At 38.1% G+C, this 17,718-nt stretch overlaps 1 protein-coding gene across 1 annotated transcript in view; it reads right to left on the minus strand.

The window, feature by feature from the left end:
- The window catches only part of TBCD (tubulin folding cofactor D), a 157,024-nt gene that overhangs the window by 11,557 nt on the left and 127,749 nt on the right, over positions 1 to 17,718 (minus strand). The window contains exons 29-33 of the mRNA XM_087955684.1: positions 15,882 to 15,970; positions 13,585 to 13,725; positions 6,615 to 6,698; positions 5,920 to 6,078; positions 5,244 to 5,382 (exon numbers count right to left, since the gene is read on the minus strand). Of these exons, the coding sequence (XP_087811810.1) occupies positions 5,244 to 5,382; positions 5,920 to 6,078; positions 6,615 to 6,698; positions 13,585 to 13,725; positions 15,882 to 15,970 (612 nt within the window). The remainder of the gene's footprint in view (positions 1 to 5,243; positions 5,383 to 5,919; positions 6,079 to 6,614; positions 6,699 to 13,584; positions 13,726 to 15,881; positions 15,971 to 17,718) is intronic.

The raw sequence follows: 17,718 nt of genomic DNA on the forward strand, positions 1-17,718 counted from the left end.
ACTGCTAGAAAACTGAACTAAACAAACATATACAAGCATTTATAAATGAACCAATGAATTAAAAACACGTAATAAAGGGGGAGAGACAAGGAAAAATCCACTAGGCCTTTTCTTTTCTCCCACCCCAAGGTCAGTGATGATAATAGTCATCCTACTGCTTTTAATATTTAGTTTGAAGTTGTTGGGAGACTTATATACAAATATGTGTAGGTAACAGATAACATAACCAGAGTTGGAGGTCATCTAGTCCAACCCCCTGCCCAAGCAGGAGACCCTACATCATTTCTGACAGATGGGAGTCCAATCTCTTCTTGAAAGTCTCAAGTGATGTGTAGGAATAAAACAGAATACAGTAAAAATTAATTGCAAACCTTACACAGGTATTAATCATCTTGGGGTATTTACAAAACAGCTAAGGGGAGAATTCCAGAAATAGTCTTTTTTTTTTTTTTGGTCACTCTTGGTAGATTGCTAGAAAGATCACTGTGCAATGAAACAAAGCCCCAGTGCTTCTCTATATATTCATCATCAGAACTGACTGAACCATCCTGCTTCCACCATCTAGAAAAGGTGTCCAGAGACTTCTGCTGAAGAGTCAAGAGAATTTCTGGCCTATCACTTCTGATGTACCTGCAAAATATAATATTTTGTGCTCTGTGTACATGCTGCCAATGTCACATTTTTGCTGAGAATGAGAAACAGATGAATAAAGTGAAGGGAGAGACACTCCTTGTGAATTAAAGAGGAATTAAACTAGGAAGAAATGGCTGGATCTGAGCCTGGAAACCCAGTCAGTGAAGAAATATGTATCTGGAGAACAGATTAAGAAACTCCAATCTGAATCTTATCTAGCCAAAACCATGACCCCCCCTCCCCCCCCCCCCCCCAAACCCCCTATTATTGAACAACTTATTTAATAACATGTAACTGTAGGCCGTGGCAGAAAAGTTACTTCTTAAAAAAACAGGTAGGGAAAGTTACTGTGTCCTATCTGGAGCTCTGGAGAAGTAGAATGATAACCTTCAATAAACCCATATAGTCCTACAATCTATCTTTCTGTTCAGATACATCTTTTTGAACAGGATGGGAAGTTATCTTTCCATGAAAAAATTATGCTTCCCAAATGCAGAACCTTTTCTTAAATATAACAAAATCCAGATTTAGGAAGAGGTTTTTTTAAAAATTTCCAAGCTGGATATTTAGAATCAAGGAAACTCTTTCTCTACCAAGATTATTTCCTTCTAAAAAGGACTACAGAAACAAATAGAGTTTGATCTAAGAAACTCTTTTCAAAAAAGTTAAGAAATAACCAGCTGTTTTCTGTAGATATAAACAATACATAATAGGATTGCCACCTGAAATAATTATTTGAAAATCTTGAGGTTTTTCCTGTATTATTATTCTAACTAGCAATGCATGTGACCCATCTCTCTGATTTGGTTTCTGAAATAAGGTTTCACCATAGTGTCCAGAACACAAAATTATTCAAATAATTTTGATGCTTCTTTGCAGAGGCATATTTAGTTGTAGTCTAGCTATCCATAAAGCAATCTTATTTTAAAGAATCTATTACCTCTCAATGTCATATTGATTTGACAGAAATTCCAGTTCACTGATATTCTGTATTTCTTTCAATAAGACCAAATCTGTTTAAAGGATCAGCTACCCAAATTTATAAAAATTGCCCAGAAAATGTGGATTGCTTGAGGCTTATTGTTGGCCTACAAAATGGTCTGGCCTCCACCTTCCAGATTTTTAAAACAGCTGACCATAGAAAAGAAGATAGGATGCAACTGAAAGTGGTAGACTATACTATAAAAAATAAGAACTGGCAAGATATCGTCATATCCAGGAGCTTGGCTAATTGCTGGAAAGGGGGAAAATAACTTAGCTGAATGGTTTTAATTAGATTACATCTGATTTCCACACCTAAAAGAAGAAAACTGTATTAAGTGGGCTGGATTTCCCCCCCAAATTTCTCGTTGGAAATGAATCCATGAGCCATGAAGGTATATGGAACGCTCACAGTCTCCTGGTTTCTAGCCTGGTATCTTAATTACTAGGCCAAATGGCTCACTCGTTAACAGATCTACTTTCATTCACATATTGCACATTCTTTAAGCTCATCTATGCTGTTTGTGGGAATAACTGCTGAGGCTGCATTAACTATAATAAAAGTAAATTAGAATTCATTAAAATAATAAATTGACATTTGACAGGTGGCTATTTGAACTCATAACTTTGCACTTTTATAAAGCCAGTCATTCATACTACTAGGCTACATATTGGTGGTCAGCAGGTGTTCTGACCCAGGCTTAACAGAATCAAGAAACAGACTCCTTGTCCCGAAAAAAAAAGGTTTTTATTTGGTTAATGTGAATTCAGAGCATTTACACCCAGAAAAGTCCCGGCAATAACCCTTCCCAGGTTTAATTGCAAGAATAGACCTTATCAGTCTTGGACAGTTGCCAGGCCAAGAGCTTCCAGTCCATGCTGTAAAATGAAATACCTGGCAAGGAGTCTTTGTGAGGCAGAACTCAGATAAGCAAATCTTCACAATAATAAGCAAACTAATTGTCTCCTGCAAACACCACTCCCCTTTTGTTCCTCTTTATTCCCTAGGGGAAGGGCCATTCAGCGTCCACTTGTGCCTTTTCTTCTGAGTCGACCCCTGTTCCTTAGTTGTTCCCTTCTCCTGACAGCTCTGCGCATACGCACATCTGGAACAGGTCCCAGCTGTTCTTCTTCCCCACTTATCTCTGACTCTGAAGGCAGCTGATAAATGTTGGACGGCCTTGGCCCCATCTCTGTCCCCGATGCAGAGCACCCATCAGAGCCTTCCCCAGACTCTAGGACTGGCACAAGTTCCTCCACAACCTCCTCACCGTCTGACTCGGCCACCAGCTCTGCTGGCAGCTGGTGGGCCAAAACAACAGGAGAAAGCTTACTTATTCACCTAAAATGTATTAGGTCACCTGACGAAAAGCAAGGAATACATAATGAGGGATTTTTGAAAGGAAGAGTAATTCTACTTTCATTCAATGGCAGTTTTGTTGAATTAGTTTCTTCCTCCTAATTATGTAACTCCAACATGCTTTTTAGAGCAGCAGAAGGAAGGCTTCCAAAGATCTTCCACCATTACCACCACTGCCCACAGAGAATTGGAGCTTGCCACCTTTGGGTCCATAGAGAGGAGCTGTTCAAGCCAAGTGGTCAGAAAACATCCTCTGAGACATTTTACCTCTGTCCCTCCCCACTGCTCTGAAAATCTGGGAGTGGGTTGGCTGAAGGTTTCCTGTCATGAATAGGAGTAGGAGTATTTGAAGTGCATGTGCTGTGAGTTCTAGTTCCATCTTAGGCATGAAAAGCTGGTTGGGTGACTTTGGACCAGTCACTTTCACAGCCCAACTCACCTCATATAAGATGGTTTTGGGGAAAACAGGAGAAGGGAGGAGTTATTTATAAAAAATAAATAAATAAAGATGCGGGGGGGAATCAAACAAACAAACAAACATTCCCATGCTCAATGAATGTTGCTTCAACTATTTGTGGACCAAAGCAAATTAAAAGTATAGCAAGACCGAAAGAGGGAGACAAATGCTTTCTACATTCCCTACAATATTTCACAGGAGGAGGAGGAGGAGGGAGAAAAAGGTAGAAAGAATACAAAGTACTGCAGGGGAAAATGTTGGTAAGACTGAGCTCGCTCTTGAAGAAATCCAATCCCCCAAGACGGATCTGCTTGCCTTCCTGAACCTCCTTCATACTCTGAAAATTAAAGTCAGGAGCTGGTCACTCTCTGTTTGCTCCATTTAGTGGCCCTTCCAAGTAATGAATGCTCTTTGTGAAGCTCAGGAGAAAAGAAATTTTAATTTCTGTTGTACATTTTGCTGGTCATTAAGGATGTACAAACCATTCCATAGGAGGAACAGCTCATTTGGGTGGTGTGTGGCCCAACGGAAGCTTGTACGATTCAGGTGCTTTGGTCTGTGTGAGGAACAAAATGTTCTGATCCTGTAGACCAGGCCTGTCAAATTGGTGGCCCACAGGCCGGATACCTCACGTGCGGGCCACGCCCACCCCGACTCCGCAAAGGCAAAAAGTGTCATGATATTGCATGATCCTGCCTGTGACGTGATAAAAGTTTGGCACTCGTGGTGTGGACGGAGACATTTTTATGCACTATAGTACTGCACTGTTTCTAGATTATTTAAAATGCTGACATTACATTAAAGCACTACATCAAAATTCTGCGCCAGTCAAACTTGACTTCTAGTGACAAGCATGTGGGATTTTTTCTTTATAATAATATAGAAATTGTTAGCCATGGGCTTCTTATGGATTTTATTTATTTATTTAATTTTATTTATGTATTAATTCATTCATTCCCCTCACTCTATACTACAGGTCTCAGATTTCTCCTGGAGACCTCCTATTTGAACACTTACCAGTTCAGATCTGCTTAGGTTTTTGAAATCAGCCAAGTTTGGTTAGGTGCTGCTTCATTATCAATAGCTAAAATCACATTACAAAGTTTTCCAAAAGTGTTTTTTTAAATTCTTGCTGGAAATCAGAGCTTCACAATAAAGCTTGGATGTGTTATAAATGTATCATTAAAACCAACGAGAGACTTACTAACAAATAGCTTCCACTGATTTTAATGTGACCTAAATTATAACAAATTCTGAGAAACAAAGTGACAACTTTTAGACAATGCTCTGTTGAAAAATATTACAATGGAAAGGAAGCTGAATAATGGACAATCATTTGTAATCTCCCGTACAGTTAAAGAAAGAGGGAATATTTAAGGCATGACACCCTGCCGAATGCATTTTATGAGAAATTTAGCCTTTTCTACACAATTTGTAAATGCCCATATTAGCACGGCTTTAATTTTCAGGAAAAGGAATACTAGTTTCAGAAGGAGATATGTTTGTGAATGTGTGTGTGTTTTTTAAATAGCTAAAAGTTCCTTTCATTATTACTGACATGTACAACGCTACAGGATGAAAAAGAGGTCTGTAAGCAAAGTGGTGCAAATTACTTCAAGTATATTAAATCACAATAGATTACTACATCTTGCATATTCATACTTGTATTAATAGACCTGTATTCCTAATTATCAACTTGCTTCCAGAAATTGGCAGCCAACAATATTAACTCTTAAGTAACGTTCTTAAAATATTCCTTCCGTATGTTAAGTGACAAAACTGTTCCAAGCAAATAAGTTTTTATTTCCTTACCGTTGATTCAGTTAAGCCTCCAATTGATACAGTGAGACCTGTCAGAATGTGGTAGCGATAGGACGCTAATCCCAAAAGCTGTGTGACTCTGGGGAAGGCCTGGGATGGAGCATTCCAATTGAAAGTTACAGCTTCTGACCTGTGAAAAACATTGAAACAAGTGCAAAAGAAAATAGGTCACCCAAACGTAACTTATCTTTCATGGTTCTTTTTTAAATTATTATTTAAATCTTGAATGCCAAAATGAAGAAATTGTTTTTGCTATTCAACAGAATAAATGCATTTTAAAGTGCACAGTATTATTTCACCATCTTAGGACATGTCTCTAAAGGTACAACTAAAATCAATATAGATTAAGATTAAGGCAAATCACGCATTGAGTTGCCCTTGGATAGGGCAGCTCGACTGAAGTATGAATACACTACAAATGAGTATTTAAAAGCTCTCGCTTGTAGGGAGCTGGAGAAGGATGTGAAACAGCCTAAGTGCAGTGAAGAAATATTTTAATGCTAATATCTCTGCTTCTGAATAATACCCACTTGAGGTAGTTCCTCTTTTCAAAACAGATTTCCAGTCTAAAGTTACAGACTTTTTGCCTATAACCACAACTTAAATTGATGGATTTCTTTTCACATATACAGCCAAAGGTCTCTTAGCCATATTCAAGACTGATTACCTTGGAAATATCCTCTCCAAGTCTTCCCGATGAGGTATGTGTGGGACTGGAGGGTTATCAAAGTAAAGAAGGGTGAGGAACACAGATCCGGCATGAGCTCGAAACCGGTCAATTTTTTCAGCTGACTGTTGAGCCACAGAGCACATAATCTGCTTGGAACTGAAAGTCAAAACACCATTTAAAAGACAAATCCAAATCATACTTTGCAAGGTGTTTTTTTTTTTTTGCTTTTCCCCCAAATAACCCTCCTCCCATAACAATATTTCAGACTTCTGCTAAGAATTCTTTCCAGAAAGGGGGAAAGACGAATGGTTGTTTAAAAAAAAAAAAGCAGCAGCATTATTTTTGCCACAAGATTGAGGAACAACCCGTTAGGATACTTAGATCTCAGGTCTCTCAGCAGTTGCAGTGGGTAAGATTTGGAACAGGAAGACCCAAAGATTAAATCGGTGACTGGGCAGCCATTGTTTCCCAATTCAACCTCTTTGAGAAGTTACAATCCGCATTCCTTGAGACCAGATAGGTGCAAGACAGGACTTGCTTAGGTCTTTCAGTAACAATAGTGACGGGAGCAACTGATGGCAATCAGCAGGGGTAGTAACTCTTGCAGAAGCCTTTCCAGAAAAGGCTGATTACTTAACCAAAAGCTGGTTAAGTATCCAAAGGCTGACATATAATGTTTGCAAAGTACATACACGTTTGCATCAATTAAGGCTGGCTCAGTCCTGGTTAACAACAGGGTTATTTCCACCAAACTCGTCATAGCAGCTTCTCTCACCCTGTTGAAGTAAGCAACCACAGACATACTTTACTAATGTTAATTTCTAGCAAGTTTAATAAAAATTTATAAATTCATCATGCTTCTATGATCAAAATAAAATGCTTTTGGTGTATACATCATGCACATACTCAATAATGGCTCCAAGATGTTTTTGTTAGGGGAAGTAGAAAACTGAAGCAAAACAAATCACAGTCAATCAGGCATACAAATTTTTGCAGCCAAACCTCAAGGGAACATTCTAAACGCCATGTCTCTATTAATGCTCACCTCGTTCATTCTAATTTCTGTGAGCAGCTTTCAAAGAACGTATATGAGTTTACGTGTGTGGTAACTAAAAATAAGTAATAATTGAAAAGACAGTAACTCTTTCATGCAAAGGCATGAAAACTTGAGTTCATGGGTGCAACTGAGAAATGAGATTCTCAATTCCTAAAATAATGCTTAACCCAATCTTACAAGTTCAAGCATACTGTCTTCACTGTTGTTAGTCATCTTTATTAATTATAGGGTTTCAAAAGCATAAAATATACCCAGCTCCATTTTTGTTTTGCTTTCATTTTCCTAAAACTTCCGAAAACACCAGTAATTTGGTGTCACATCATCCGTTTATGTTTTGCTCTTTAAAATAATTCCCTCAAAAGGCATGTGAAGCATCTTTTATCCCAACATCCAAAGGGCAAGCTAAGAATCTGATTGGTGACACTGCTTCACCATCCTGCTTCCATCAGCCTTTTCCCTATTGTGTTGAGTTGATGTACTGGTCACAGCTCCTACTAGACAGATTGGAAATATATTTTTTTTTTTTGGAAGACTTAATCACATTGGATTAGACCTTTGTGGAATTAGATAGAACTTTGTGCTAATCGGTTACAGGTCAATGTACCAAAATCAATCTCATCCATTTTGAAACCATTCTATTTTTATTAAATAAAAATGTACAAGTTTAATGTGACTAAATGTTGTATATTTATGATAATGTCTTAGTTACTTTTATCCTGGTTTTTAGACAAGTGGGAAAGAGCAATTTAAAAGAAAGAGACAGGCCTTGCCATCCACTCACAATCTATATGACAAGACACAGAAAGGAATGGAGAAAAAAGAAAATGGTTCATTAATGTCAGAAAGAACTGGAAAGCCATATGCTGGCATTTACATGCAATTGCATGCAGATATGATTCTATCTCCCTGTGAAATGCTCACTGAAATATCAGCTTGTGGAACCTGTTCCTATGAATAACTGATTTGAGGAATAAGAATCATAATCATATCACTGACTTCTGGAACCAGGATGTACTGCCTTCAGTCATTCTAGACGTAGACTATCAATTAGAATTACCGTATGTGGGCTGCAATATTCAGACAATGAATAGATAGGGGCCGTGGTGGTTCACGTGGTAAAACGCTGGGCCTGTGTACCACTGAGGTCGGTAGCTCAGCGGTTTGATTCCCTCATGAGCAAATAAATTGCGGAAGGGACAGGAAAGGGGCCTCCCCCGATTGCCTACTGGCATTCAGGCATCCCACAAGTAAAGATAACACTGCCCAAAAAAATTCCTTTCACAGAGGCAACCAGCCACTTAGGTGATCCCTGGCTAACATGTGCCATACACTAAATAAAATAAATGAATACCGTGTTTCTCATAAAATAAGGCCAGGTCTTATATTTTTTTGAGCCCTGAAAAAATGGCTAGGCCGTCTTTTCGGGGGTGACTTAATTCCCCCCCCCCTTGCATCCTCATCTAGAGCACCCCACGGGCAGCCTCGCCACCAGCCGCTCCTAACGGGTGATCATGGCGAAGCGCAGAGAGCTCCCTACTCCCACCAAACACCTTTGCTGCAGACCCAAGACCTTTGGCACCCGCTGCTGTTGCTTTCCCTTCTGCCCATTCCACCGCCACGTTTGGAGCTGCCGCTTCCGTGTTTGGAGTGCCGCTGCCATTTGGAGTGCTGCTGCCATTTGGGGCACCGCCACGTTTGGAGCTGCCGCTTCCGTGTTTGGAGTGCCACCGCCATTTGGAGCACCGCCGTCATGTTTGGAGCTGCCACTTCCGTGTTTGGAGCTGCTGCTGTCTTTGGAGTGGCGGCGGCGCTCCAAATGGCAGTGGTGCTCCAAACAGCGGCAGTGCTCCAAACGTGGAAGCAGCAGCTCCAAACGCGATGGCAGCTCCAAATGTGGACATGGCAACTCCAAACAGCGGCAGTGCTCCAAACGCGGAAGCGGCAGCTCCAAATGCGGAAGTGGCAGCTCCAAACAGCAGCAGTGCTCCAAACAGCGGCAGCGCTCCAAACGTGGAAGCGGCAGCTCCAAACGCAGCGGCAGCTCCAAATGCAGAAGCGGCAGCTCCAAACGGCAGCGGTGCTCCAATCGGCAGCGGTGCTCCAAACAGCAGTGGTGCTCCAAACAGCAGTGGTGCTCCAAACGTGGAAGTGGCAGCTCCAAACGCGGCGGCAGCATGGGCAGAAGGGAAATCAATAGCGGCGGGTGCTGAAGGTCTTGGGTCTGCCGCAAAGGTACTTGGCAGGAGTAGGGAGCTCTCCGCGCTCTGCCATGATCGCCCATTAGGAGCAGCTGGTGGCGAGGAATTGCCACACGCGGGCGCTCCTAATGGCAAGTCCCCCGCCCTTCCCCCATTTTGCATGTTTTAAAATAGGCCTAAATTTGGGGGAGGGGCTTAATTTCATTTTATGCCTAGAAAACATGCTGGGTCTTCCTATTGGGGGAGGTCGTATTGTTGGAGAAACACGGTAGATGGAAAAAAACAGCAAAGAAAGTTCTAGCACATTGCTGCCATCCAGCAGTCATCCAGAAGTTTGCAATCCAATCTAGGACATGCTATCCTTATGTACACTGGAACGGATTGATTCCTGGCAAAGAAAACAAAGCAAGCTTTTTTCAGTTGCTCCTTCTTGGCTGAAATTGTGCAACAAGTCCTTTCCTTGCCACAATGTTTTTCCTGCAAGTACGGATCAGATATCGTGGCCCTAAATAACCTGAGCTTTTCTCTAGGTGTTCTTATTATCTGAAGTATGAAGAGAATGACCAGTCTTTTTAAACAGTAGACTCCCATTTCTGAAATATGTATTTCAACTGGGAGAAGCATTTTGTTTTCTAAGCTTCTAAAACTGAAAATGTTTTTTGTCAAATGTATCTATTTGAACAGATTATTATAGCTCTATAGTCTATGTAGCTATATACACATTTACCCTGAACTGTGGTGGCACAGTGGTTAGAATGCAGTATTGCAGGCTATTTTTGCTGACTGCCGGCTGCTGGCAGTTCGAGTCTCACCATCAAGGTTGACTCAGCCTTCCATCCTTCTGAGGTTGGTAATATTGTTGGGGGCAATATGCTGACTCTCTAAACCACTTAGAAAGGGCTATTGTCAGTATGTAAGTGCTATTGCTATATTAATTTGTATTTTTTTATAACTTGTAATGCATTTTTAACATCTTAATATCTTAACATCTTTATATTCTTTCTTAGCATCCTAAGAATATAAATCTAGGCTGAAAGGGCAAAATACATATTTATTCATTCTGCAAGGTTGGTATCCCTTATGGATAGGGCTATGGGGACTGTATAACACTTCAAAAACAACTTAAAGAAAACACATTAGATCTTGCACAAATGCAACACTTTCCTGCCAATATTTAAGGTTGCCATGTACCTTCTTTCAGACTTTCATGAAATCTGAAAAAAGGATACAAATTACATAGCACTTTTCACAAATAGCAAAAATTGCTCTGCCAGACATGGTCCAAAGCACTGCTTCCCAATAATTTTCAAACCATATATTATCCTAATTGAATCATTTTTAGCATTTATTAATTTTTTTAACAGAGGAAAATCTATATTTTTGCATTAGGAAGGAGTCAAAGACTACTTCTTACTTGGCCCTTCTTTTTCCAAATGGATACACACTCATTCTGTTAATGATGCATCTCACAACCAATCTCATTTGTACACACAAAACCTAGATAATCTCATATGGGGAAAAAACTATTTTTCACATATTCTAGGCTTTATGCTATTTATGGGAAGCAAATAAGATAACACTGCAAGCAAACAATTGAATCAATGCAATATCTATATATCCTTACTATCAAACATTAAAATATTCTAACAACTATTATTACAAGTTATCCAAAATGTATGTATGTATGTAGAAAATTTATATGGCCGCCTACTCGCTCATACCGATTCTAGGCGGCTTAGATATGAATAATAGAAGCCAAATTCTAATTAACTAGGAAAAGTTACAGCTGCAGGACTATATTGCTATATTACCTCATCAGTCCTCCTCCTGATGCTAATTTTCTGCAGTAAAATATGCCTTCAACAGAAAAAGAACCCCTTTGAGCAAATCTAATCAGGTCTCCTTGCTTGTCCAAATCAACGAAGAGAAGGCATCTTCTTCAGAAGAAATCCTTTTCAAGGATCAAATCAAAATATGTTGCAACTGAGGTGAAGATTTGGTTGCTTCTTCATCCATATCAGCCTTCTAGGTTTTTACATAGTCAAGCTAGAACCTGGCATTAGATGGCTTTACTTCTGGGCATTCATTCATTAATTGACTATTTAAAGATAGTTGTAATGTAGAATTTAAAAGTAATTCTATTTTAATACTAGTAACAACAGTGAAAATGGATTATTGAATAAGAAAATGAAAAGATAATGAAAGACACAGAAAAATAGCAAAGGTGCATTCAGAAAGATGTTTTGAAGAAGAGAAAAATGTGCATTGTAACAGTAAATGAATGCTTTTTTCTGCAAAATAATCTAATGAACCCCTCATCTGATCTGCTGCCAATTTTGTAACTCATTCCCAAGAAATCTATCTGTATCACAACATGGCAATACACGTTATGCATTTTTCCTTTTTTATGGAAAATTCAATATAATGAATATGTAAAAAAGAATTAAGTCTACTGGATTTCTGTCTCAGTTTCCCTGCAGAAGCATGTACACACGTGTACTCATACACCCACACAGACAGCAATTAGATCACTTTCAATCAAAGAACCCTTTTTCTTTTTCACACAGCATCTTGCTCTTAAGGTTTTTATATTTAACACCTGTAGACAGAATTTGGACAAGTCCCAGCAAACAGTCTGTCAAAAGGAATGTTAAGTTTGCATATGGAAAATACAGTTTGTTAGCTTTCCCACGAATCCTTTAAAAAAAAAATATCAAAGCTTCGTGTACATTCCTATTCCTTTTGGACCTTTTTTCATTGGAGCAGACACACACCTCAGAAAGTATTTTCCCAAGAGTACCCATGCATTCATTTCCCCTTCCAATCCATTGAGTACCTAGCATTCTAACTCCAAAAAAGATTTGAGAGCTTAAAGAAGAAGCTTTGAGCTAGTAGGGTTTCTACTATCTGGTCAGAGGTAAGAGATGTATTATTTAACATAGAAACAAAAATACTAACTTTGAGACATTCAAATTTAATATTTTTGTCCTGAAAAAAGTAAAAATTCTAGAATAAGTATGCATACAAATTTGTATTGATGTTTATTGTAGGATTAACACTTAATTCAGGCTATATAAATTATAGAATAAACATGGATACAAATTTGTGAATACATGGTTAGAATTTCTGTTAGATTTCCCCCAAAAGTTAAATATTCTGGAAAGGGACAGCAGAGAAAATATTCCTTTCTTACTAACTCCACATTCTTACTTAACACTATCCCTCTATCTACACCAATTTTCTGTAGGTTTTTTTCTTTCTGATCAAACAGTAGCAGAAAGAAACATTCACAGCAGTAAGCTATAACTGCCCTAATATGATTTGGCCCCCCAAAGCTAAACATGCCTTTAAAAAAATTTTAAAAAGTAAAATTTAAATATGGATTTCCTACTACCAATCACTCATTACATGTTTTTACTATGCTATCTTTGAATTTGGCTACATTCTGAAGCTACAAATTATACGCTCAATTCTTTCTGCATTCTTTCACACACGTTTCTTTAGCATGTAAGCATGAAATATGCTAGAAAATATTATTAATAGATTTGTTTAAGAATACACGTAGCAATTTAAAAGACACATTTTTGTGTGCTACAATGAAAAGTTGCATAAACCTATTTCTTTAATTTTAAAACTCTTTAATTTAAATATCTTAGCTCTTCGTAACTTAACAATCAAAATAATACACTGTCTTGTTCAAGTTGAGCTCAACTTTTGGTGACTTCATTGCCACATGAAAACGCAAATAGTTGGCCAAATAGTTTCCCTGGCAGCACTACGGAAATTGTTTGCCACTGTCTTCTTTCAGGTTATAATTCTGATTTCCCAAGCTGGCCTGTAAGAGCCCTGGAGCCTCCCATCAAAGCCCAGGTCTGACCTTGCTTAGTTTTGTGCAACCAAGTAAAGTTATGCAATGCAATTTAATAATAGGAAAATTCAAATGATCGTGTAAAACAAATTCACTTTTTGTTAAGCTATGAGTACGAATGGTTAGACAGTCATGTTTTTATTTATGTCAAAATAAAACTTTGTGGTTTGTAGATAATAGAGATAATGAAAAGCAGTTGCTCTTTAAAATAATGTGTGCAAAATGTGGCTTGTAGGATGTAGTAATGTAAGAAAGGAAGGAGATCAACTGTTGGTACAATTACACCCTCTGCTGTTTAATCTTCATAATGGAATATCAGAACAGCTAATCATTCTTTCAGAGTGAAATAAAACAAAAGAACTTTTTGAATTAAATTAAACACTCAGTGACCATTAAAAATAAACATATGGAAGGTTTCTCATGGAAGAAAGCTTCAAAAGTAAGTAAAAGCCACGTGTTCACATTTTCTCTGAGTCTATCATTTTTGCTTTGCATTACAAAACAAAGCTGGGATTTTATCAAGACCACATACATCTTACCATGCTCCAACATCGCCTCGGCTGTCTGTTGTGTAATCATTCAGACCATCCAACAATATGTTGTATATATCTGTAACGTTACTTTTACACACAAATTCATTTGGTGATCCTTCTCCATTCACCCCTACAGTCAAGCAAATTCTAGAAAGAAGAAAGCTAATTATAATGATATAATTTTTTTTTAAAAAAAACATAACATTTGTGCATTAATAAATTTCTGCTTAATCCCAATAAGTAATTGAATATCATGTAGTAATGCATTTTATAAGTAGTCCTTGACTAATGCCCATTCATTTAATGATGGTTCAGTTATAACAGTGCTGAAAAAAAGAGGCTTAGGACCCGTCCTTGAAGTTGTAACAATTGCACTACCCCTCCAGTCACATGCATGCTATTTGGCACTTGGCAACCAACTCATTTACAACCACGAGGATAGTTGTAAGATCCTATAGTCATGCAATTGTGATTTGCAACCTTCCAGATGGCTTTCAACCAGCAAAGTCAATGGGAGAAGCTGGGTTCACTTTACTGTTTGATTTATTTAATGAATACATGATTCACTTAACAACCATGGTGATTAATTTAATTATATGATAAAAATGGTGATAATATCCAGTCACCTGATGACTCGCTTAACAACCACATAACTTAACAACTGAAATTCTGGACCCAATTGCGTTCATTATAATATCAAGGGTAGTCGAGGACTACCTTTGATATTATAAAAGTTTAGTCGAAAGATAGATAGATAGATAGATAGATAGATAGATAGATAGATAGATAGATAGATAGATAGATAGATAGATATAATTAGTTTTGGTATTACATCTTTGTTATGTAGAATTAACTACAGATTGGGAGGGGAAGGCAAGGGAAACATATTGCTCAGGTGATTATAATATTCTCCTAACCAAGGTTTTTTCCCCCCATATCTAATGACATAGAGAAAGACCGGAGTATAGTGGGACATTTAGAGGGAATCATTCCATCAGCAAATCAGCTTGCTCCTGAGTGACAAGTTGTTCAGCTGTTTTACATAAAAAAGTTGATGTTTTACTAGTCCCTTAGGTCTTAGGATGTCTAATAGGTTGAAAGTTACAGGACATGCAAGTACTCTTGCCATTTACACTGGATATTTAACAAAGCGGTGAGCAATTTCTTCTACTAACAAGTTGTCACTGGAGCCCTGGAGAAAATCCCACTCGCAAAGATTATGGCTTGTTTGAGATGCACGATTTCTATCATCATTCTCTATGTATCATGTTTTTTACAGGGCCTGCTTTTTACAGAGATTTCCCCACAGATTACAAAATTCATTCTGCATAATTTATACCAGTGCTTCCCAAACCATGGGGTGTATCTCCCTTGGGGAAGTGTAGAGCCCGGGAGAGGTATGAAGAGTCTTAATTTATTGATTAAATTTATATGCCACCCATCTTACTGTTGAAGCGACTGGGTGGCTTACAAAAAGATAAGTGGTACGCAGTGGCCTATTTTAACAACTAAGCCAAGAAAGATAGATAGTCTTTGACTTACAACTACAATTGAATCCAAACTTTTTGTTGTTAAGTGAGACATTTTGTAAATTAGTTTTGCCTCCTTTTACGACCTTTCTTGCCACAGTTGTTAAGTGAATCACTGCAGTTGATAAGTTAGTAATCCGATTGCTAAGTGAATCTGACTTCCCCAATGACTTTGCCTATCAAGAAGGCTACAAATGGAGATCACGTGACTCCAGAACACAGCAATGGTCATAAGTATGAACCAGTTGCCAAGCATCTGAATTTTGATCACCTGACCATGGGGAATGCTATAAAGGTTGTAATTGTGAAAAATGGTCAAAAGACACTTTTCCAATGCTATGGTAACTTTGAATGGTTGCTAAATGAACTGTTGGACTACCTGTATTTCTGAGTATGTAAAAAATTTACTTGTAGAAGAAAATCCTAAGATTACAGTGTTAACAACCAGATTTTTAACTATGCCTATAAAAACAAGGCTTTTAGTAATAAATCAATACGGAGGTTTTAACCCTATTATGTATTAATTATTAAATATTTTATTTGATAAACTGTTTTATCCAATGCCAAGTTTAGTTTGTATTTGTAACTTGCTTTTAAGCCTTTTGGCCATAATAAAATTGATTTATGTTCTTACCACTTTTATTAAGTTTTGTCTGACAAAAAAAAAACATGGTGAGAGATGTATTTATATATTTATTTAAATAAATTAATTCATAGTATTATATTCTTAACTACAGTCACTACTAGGTATTTGAAACAGAAAGGATCACATACTTTGCAACCGCTTTTAGGCCATCTCTTCTGGATTCAGCAAAACTCACACCTCCAGAAATCGAAGTGGCTTTTTTCAAAGCGTCTAAAACCTTGAAGAATAAAAGAAAATCCAAACACTAAACCAGTACTTGATTATTTTTCTCATAAAACATTAGGCAGAATAATGGAGATGAAGTAGTTACAATAAAGTGGTAGATAATAATGAAAGTATGTAGTATGAACAGAAGAAAAGTGGTAGATGGTAATGAAAGTATGCAGTAGCTTTGCACATTGCAAAGCAGACTTTTCATGTGGTTTATTAGAGATGTGCATTACATTCAGTCAGATATCAAGGCTGGTTTTCATTTACAAGGGTGACAAGACAAGCCTAAACCTGTCCTGTTGCAGTTCTGTGTCTCCATGAAGTTTGGCTTCTGTGAAGCTCCACAGCACATTGCAAAAGACGGATTAGCAGCACTTGCACATATACCCTACTACACAACTCATTCACAGAAAGAGCAAGGGAGGATTAGAATGCATCCCAAAATCCTGATCAATTAACTGGAAAGATTATTATGTAAACTCAGGCTCTTTGTTTTGGGAGGGGTTAGGGAGACTATTTGATTTAGGGGAATAAAAACCAAAACCATCAATCTTTTGCATGGTCAGATTACTTTCTATTCATCTTAGTTCTTTGCAATGACCCTTCACTGCAGGAAAAATAACTTATTTGACTAATCTCTTTCTAGATCCCCAATAGACCCTGTTGAGTTTCAATAAGATTTTGGTGATATTTCTGAGGCTCTTATGCATGGTTCACCTGAGGCCCTCTTGACTGACGGGAACAGGTGCCAAGAGAGTAGCAGGGGATCAAATTGCACTTTGGCAGCCTCTCTGTAATCAAATCCCATAGAGATTCCCAGAAAAAAAGTTGCCTAGAGTGCGCCCTGAAAAAGTAAATCTGATCAAATACTTCTCAGAGCATTTCTTGAGGGAGATCCAGTTTTTAAAGAAATTGTGATTTCTCAACAAATCTTTCCTAGATACAAAAGAGTAAACCGTTTGGTATCCAACATTCCCTTTTGGAGTGAGATTATCTACAGTGGCTTTGCAACTACAGAGGAGTCTATAATGTATTGTTATGATAATGTATTATTTGGACACCTTCCAATTGGATTACAGACTGAGATATAGCACTCAGATATTGTTGATTACATTTACAGGTGACTTTTGGCAGGACGAGGATGGAGATGCATGCAACCTAGGCAATCTTGAATTTGGGTTCTCAGCACCTGCTAGAAGAGCAGTTGGCAGCCATGGCAGGGAAGCCTTTGCACAAATCATCTTATCTGCTAACTGAGCCCACTCATGGTCTTTTGATGTCCTAGACACACTCACTTACTCACTCACTCACTCTCTCTCTCTCTCTCTCTCTCTCTCTCTCTCTCACACACACACACACACACACACACCTCAACTATGAATCACATGGGACTATCTTGAAAACCAACTAGAAGGTGCAACTAAACCAGAATGAGCAGCATAAGTAACTATGGATGAGATTTCGTAATTGCCCATGTCACATAGTTGTTTCACAAATAGCCCTGGCTTCCCATAAGCTTTTGGAACAATTCAAAGCTCTGTTTATCCTCTCTAAAGCCCTTCATGGCACAGGACTAGTTACTTGCAAGACCACCTGTCTCTAACTGTCTCTGCTCAATCCATGAGATCCAGCAGATTATTCACACTTTGATCTCTTCCACAAAACAATGCCTTCCAGTAGCTTTTGTGTTTCTTCAAATTGTAAGTTTCCCAAATTAGGCAGACATCCAACAAATGAATAAGTGACTTCCTGATA

This window comes from Notechis scutatus, chromosome 2, assembly GCF_049901735.1.
Source record: "Notechis scutatus isolate UNSWTSFEM ecotype Mainland chromosome 2, rNotScu1.2, whole genome shotgun sequence".
In the NCBI taxonomy this organism is placed as follows: Eukaryota; Metazoa; Chordata; class Lepidosauria; order Squamata; family Elapidae; genus Notechis; species Notechis scutatus.